Genomic DNA, 6,084 nt, shown 5'->3' with positions numbered 1-6,084 from the left:
GAATAACGTTCTTTTATCTTATTTATCCATCGTTGCATTTAGACTTGGAAGAAATTAGTTGGACCAATCAGAACTTTAGGTTTTTTTCTTTGAAGTTTCTGGCAAACAGCAGCAGACGAACTGAACTGATGGCTGACGTCATCTAGCGATCCGCGGCTCTTCATGAAGGAATCAGTCTGAATTTGACAAACATCACCAGCTGTTGCTCCGTGGTGGACAATATGAGAAGAAGGAGGGTCCAGTAGGGGGGTCCAGTAGGGGGATCCAGTAGGGGGGCCCAGCAGGGGGCCTGTAGTAGAATTATTGCAGCCGAACTTTTCTGTCCTGGTTTCGGCAGAACCTGAAGTTCAACACGCAACTTTGATTAAGTTCAGCTTTCTGTTGAAAATCTTTGGCAGTTTTTTGTTTCCTTTTTATCGGTGACATTTCTGATCCTGATCCCACCGAGCCGGGCTGCGGTGTTCCGGTCCGGTCCGGTCCGGGTCCGGTCCGGTCCGGTCCGGTCCAGCTCAGCTCAGCTCTCAGTCGCTGTCCTCTTTGTCCTGCGGGATGGTTGTGGTTGAATGGTTGTAGAGTCCCTGCGCCATCAGCTGCAGCGCCAGGCCGTTCTTCAAGCCGCTGGCCTTCTTTATCTTGGCCCTTTTGTTCTGGAACCAGATTTTGATCTGAGCCTCGTTGAGGTCCAGTTCCCGGGCCAAAGCCTGCCGCCGCTGCTCCGTGATGTAGCGGTTGAGCTGGAACTCGGCCTTCAGCCTCTGGAGCTGCTGCGCAGTGAAGGCCGTGCGCGGCCGCTTGTCTTCTTTGCAGCTTTTACATTTTTTCGATTTCCGCGTCCTGGGGCCTGCAGCAAGAGCGAGACGGCAAAGAGAAAATATGAATTACAATCTCACAAGAGTCAGAGAAAATACCTTCTATATCCTTCAGCAAGTTTTTCAATTTTAGCATCGGACACACGGCTTCAGAACCGAACCGAACCGAACCGCGTTAAAAACCCGAAGCGGATCTGACCTGAAACTTTAGAGACTAAACATGGAGCCACAACATGGTTCTGTCCCCAGACGTCTCGAGTTCAAAGGTCACAGCAAAACAAACTCATTCATATCTTTAAATGTTACAAAGCAGAAAGTTCTAAACCACAATAATTAATCTATAACCTACAAGATGAAATATTATTATTATGATTGGGTTTAATGATTCAATGTGTCCTAAAACCAGTTGCATAAAAAGGAAATTCATTTAGTTTTATGATTGCAAAACTGAGTAAAAAATGATGTTTAGTGAATAATTTCTTCCTCCCCGTTTTATCTGTTTATCTATTTATTAGATTTTTCTTTTTGCTTTATTTTAGTTGTTGTTGTTTCTCGTTTTGACAACATTCTGATCCAATATTAGCATCAATGTGGAAAATATGAAGAAAAGCAGGCAGTGAGCCGGAAACAGCACACACACCTGAGACCATCCCTCTGCACCTTTACACAGCATGTCATTATTATTATTATTATTATTATTATTATTATTATTATTATTATTATTATTATTATTATTATATTATTATTATTATTATATTATTATTTCTTCTTCTTATTATTATTATTATTATATTATTGTTATTATTATTATTATTATTATTATATTATTATTATTATTATTATTATTATATTATTATTATTATTATATTCTTATTATTGTTATTATTATTATTATTATTATATTATTATTATTATATTATTTCTTATTATTGTTATTATTATTATTATTAATATTATTATTATATTATTATTATTATTATATTATTATATTCTTATTATTGTTATTATTATTATTATTATATTATTATTATTATTATTATTATATTATTATTATTATTATTATTATTATATTATTGTTATTGTTACTATTATTATTATTATTATTATTATATTATTGTTATTATTATTATATTGTTATTGTCACTATGATTATTATTATTATTATTATTGTTGTTATTTTTATATTATTGTTGTTGTTATTAATACATGACATGTTTTATAAATGATTAAATGGTGTTTTATTCAGTTTATGTATGTTAAGCTTTATCTGTTCCTATCGAATAAACTTCATAAAATCAAATGAAAATAAGATTACAATTCATTTCACACATTCAGCTGACAAACGGATCTTTTGCTCAATATTAGACAAAAACAAAGAGGATTCAGGTTTGACGAATCAAATGAAATGTCTTTTAAATAACAATTTACTGTAACTATATTGTTCCCTTGTAGCTTGTTTTCCTTCTTCATTTATTTGATTTAAATCTTTTCCAAATTCGAATTAAGGATTCATTTTAGAATATACGTAAGCAAAAATAGTTTATTTTACAATATAATGCAAAATATATTTTTGTTTTACGCACAAAAAGGTAAAATAGAATGTCAGTTAGTGAGTGAAGCAGGTTTATTGTAAACTTCCATCTTTCAGTGAAAATGTATTTAATAAAATCTCATGTATTTTTGGAAAGTCTGTGTAAATGCATATGGTTTGTTTGATCCAAATTAAACATGTAAAATCTGTTGTAACATTTGGCATCAGATCCCGCTCGACTGGAATCTGGTTATGAATCTGTCTTACCAGAAGAAGGCCTGTCAGAGTACCGGGTACAGTAGACCCAAGCGGGCCAAAGCAGGGCCTGGCCCTCCGGTGTGGGGGTCCGGGTCCCGGTCCGAGTCCCGGTCCCGGAGACAGAATGTTCCCCGTCCTTCTCCTCATATTTGAACCCTCCGCTGTTCCCGTCAGAGCCCGCGGTGCCGGTCCCTCTGTCGCTGCTGACCGCAGACACGGTGGAGGATGAAGTGCTGTCGCTGCCGCAGCTGCTGCAGCTGCTGCTGCTGCTGCTGCTGCAGCTGCAGTCCAGGCACGGTGTTCTGGAAAACGGTCCACCAAGAACCGGCTGGACCCGCTCCAGACCTGAGCTTTGAGCCTTCTCTCTCGGACTCAGACCGAATTCCTTCTTGCATCCGAAATCCGGCCGTAAAATGTTGTCAATGAAGAAGTTTGTGGTTGTGTTGGTCAGTGGACCGGCCTGCAGAGGCAGGACGGCCAGCGACGGGGAAACGCGTTCCCCATCGCTGCTGTTCAGGTCCCGCTGTTCTTCCATCAATGCCTCTGAAAAAAAGTGTGTTCTTATAAAAATACATCTGTGTCCACATGTGTCAAGAGAGAGAATTACAACATGATATTTAGATTTTTGCTTCAAGACATGGTGAAAACAGACATGCAACGCGTCAGTGACGTTTTAGAAGACTGGCTGTCCTGCTGTTACGCACAGCTTTGGCGCACTGACGGATTTCCACCTCTTTTCTTAAGTCTGCACGCAAATCTCCACACTCACCATCCGCCAAGGCATCGCCAACATCCAGAACGGCCAATCACTGCTCGTGACACTCTCAACACAGAATGACGATGTCCAATTAGGCCACGCGTCTCTGATCCAAAAGTAGAAGAGAATGGCATGAAGCCGCTTCAGAGGGAAGAGTCACAGCTCTGCTGTCTGCAGCCAGCAGGTCCAGAATATGCGCCACAATCAGACCCAAACATGCACGCATATTTTACACTGAGTGTTAATTTTGGAGGTGATGTTTAAAAGTCTTATCAGTTATTGCTGTTAACAAACAGGTTTTTTTTTCTTGTCAGCATTTTTTTTTTTTTTTTTGCATTTTGTGAATATGTTTGTTCTTTTGTTCACTAAATTGATTTGTGACACATCTAAGTAGATACGACTCGTTCTACAGTGAGTTTTGGTAGAGGGACAATGTTATCTACAACATCACCGCCTCACCTAACTGTCCCAGAACAGCAGGACATTCCCAGTAAGACTAATGAGGTGAGGCTGATTTATTTGTTGATCACAATGTTCAAGCTTCTTATATCTCTTCCCCTAGAAAGATAGAAAATTCAGTCACAGAAAAGTTAGTCAGATAAACTAACCAGTGCAGAGGATGCAATCTACAACAACCTCACATAACTCACCAAGGTGATGCCAAAACAAAAAATGATTTTTGTGGGGAAGTAAGTGTCAAATGCTCTGTTCGTGAATGTGTCAATGTATTTGAAAAAGAAGAATGTTAGCATGTTAGCATTGCAGATCCGCCTGGTGACATTATGGACAATGGGAAGAGCCAGAGATGCAGTGACCCTTTAACTCAGTGTTGAACAGCAGCCAGAAGCAATTTTTGCTATTCTCAAATAACACTTCAGTGACATCACATAGTCATGCATGCCTCTCACTGACTTCTACTGCAGACTTCTCATAGTAATGAGAGTCCCATTGATCGCTGGGACCGTCTGACATGCAGCTGACATAGCTGAGGAGTGTCTCAAAAAAAAAGTTTAGGTGCCATCGGTAAAGAAGTGGCCTTGATGTTTGTGAGACACTGCAACTAAACTTCATTATCTCTTGTGTTCAAAAGCAAATTGGCAGACAGTTGGACAGCTAAAGAGGTTCAAGAGAGGCTTGATGAATAGCAGAAAATTTTTTTAATACAAAGTAAATCTGCAGTTCCTTCAGACAAGCTGTTTCAGTAATGAGCAATGCAGGAAGCAGGGAGAACTGAGGCAGAAGTTATGATGCGTTCCCACAAGCAGAACATGAGTCAGCCCCAACAAAGAAAGAAAGGAATTGACTGCAATACAGAAGAGCATAGAGAAGATGGCTGACAGGCTTAGCGACATATTGAATAGTCTGATTACTTCTTCAAGGTCTGCTGCTTTCTGAGGCCACAGTTAGTCATTCCAGAGAAGGAGGATCTCGGGCTCGGGGCTCTGAAGTTGTAGCAGCTCTCACTCTACCATCGTGTGTCACCAGGCTGGACACATGAAACATCGGTGTCCTGACTGCTACATGCCGTGGATGGGGAACTTGTTCTCACACCTTTTTTAGGGCACAACACATCAACACATGTTGATGTGTCCAAGAAATAATTGGTTGTCAATAAGCTCTGTTCTCCTAATGCACAGAGCCATGAATCTATCATCTGACCAGAAGTAACTGTCGCTGGAAATTTTTTTCCATTATGTCCAACGCTGTGCTGGGATTTAGGACGCTCCTCTTGCTAGCAACATAAAAGAAGAAACATGCAGTAAGATCTAGGTACATCCTGTAAATCTATTTCTGAACGTTTTCGTTGCCGCTCGGCAAAATAATAAATTTAGTCGAATTTCATAATTTCTTTTCTGTCAAAAATGAGATTACAGGAAAGCTTAAAAAACAAGTAACATATTTAAATATAGAAAATTTGATTCATCAGTATCAGAACGTTTGAGAAGCTAAACTCACATTTGTAGCAGATTCACAATGAACAACCGTCGGCAACTTCAAACTACAGTAACCATGTGGAATAAAGCTGTGAAAGAGAGACACCTGCTGGCGCAACGAGAGCACTGCATTTTTAATGGCTGTCAGTTTTTTCTGAGCCCAAACAGCAACGAGAAAAGTAAACGATCAATGTTATTAATTTCTATATTATTTTTCACTGATCTGAAAGCACTTCTCAAATCATGCATTTTCTTAAAAAAGGGTTGAAATAATTTTCACACAATGTTTTTTTAATAGTATACTTTCATTTTTTTTCTTTTTTATGGGTTAGCGTAAAAAATGTTTATTGCTTTTCTCTCCTTCTGATTCCAGGAAAAATCAGAGGAAATAAGATAAGCAATCATGACAGCATGATTACCACACTGATGGGATTCATAAATCATGCACAGAGCAAGAAGGATAATAAGCTCAAATGAAGCTGACTGGAAAAATCCCATTGTGTCTTTTTCTGAGAAGAATGGACTTCAGCTGCAGATCAGAACTGGTTTGACTTGCTAATTTTAGTTGATCATCTTTTCAATATGAACAATAGTTACCTAAACTTGGAGGCATTCACTCTTCTCAAATGAACTTTGCTTTCTCATAGTACTGAGGAAAACTGGACCAAGATAGAGCAGAAGTTCACAAAGAATGAGACTGTTGACTATGTTCTCCTTTCTTTAATTCCTCTTCCTTTGACTTAAGACAAAGGTCAAAATTATGGTTTAGGTTTTTAATAGGCAATCAAAAAGGTT

General features: G+C 38.7%; 1 protein-coding gene across 1 annotated transcript; it reads right to left on the bottom strand.

Moving 5' to 3' along the window:
* Positions 1 to 521: 521 nt before the first annotated feature.
* Positions 522 to 3,209, bottom strand: LOC129353166 (homeobox protein engrailed-1a-like). The gene is made up of 2 exons (XM_055022392.1): positions 2,608 to 3,209; positions 522 to 841 (listed from the first exon to the last, which is right to left on the bottom strand). The coding sequence occupies exons 1-2, from the start codon at positions 3,131 to 3,133 to the stop codon at positions 522 to 524; spliced, it is 846 nt and encodes a 281-aa protein (XP_054878367.1). The 5' UTR covers positions 3,134 to 3,209.
* Between the last annotated feature and the right edge of the window lie 2,875 nt (positions 3,210 to 6,084).

The sequence above is a fragment of the Poeciliopsis prolifica genome, unplaced genomic scaffold, assembly GCF_027474105.1.
Source record: "Poeciliopsis prolifica strain line A6 unplaced genomic scaffold, Auburn_PproV2 SCAFFOLD085, whole genome shotgun sequence".
Taxonomy (NCBI): domain Eukaryota; kingdom Metazoa; phylum Chordata; class Actinopteri; order Cyprinodontiformes; family Poeciliidae; genus Poeciliopsis; species Poeciliopsis prolifica.
Note: the sequence above shows the minus strand (reverse complement) of the source record. Positions and strands in the feature narration are given on the sequence as shown.

What these genes read in the sequence shown, in the direction of transcription:
- LOC129353166 (XM_055022392.1), bottom strand. Translation starts at nt 3,133, where the DNA reads ATGGAAGAACAGCGGGACCTGAACAGCAGCGATGGGGAACGCGTTTCC. An exon ending in CTCTGACAGGCCTTCTTCTG is followed by an intron (nt 842 to 2,607) that starts GTAAGACAGATT and finishes CTCTTGCTGCAG; the next exon opens with GCCCCAGGACGCGGAAATCG.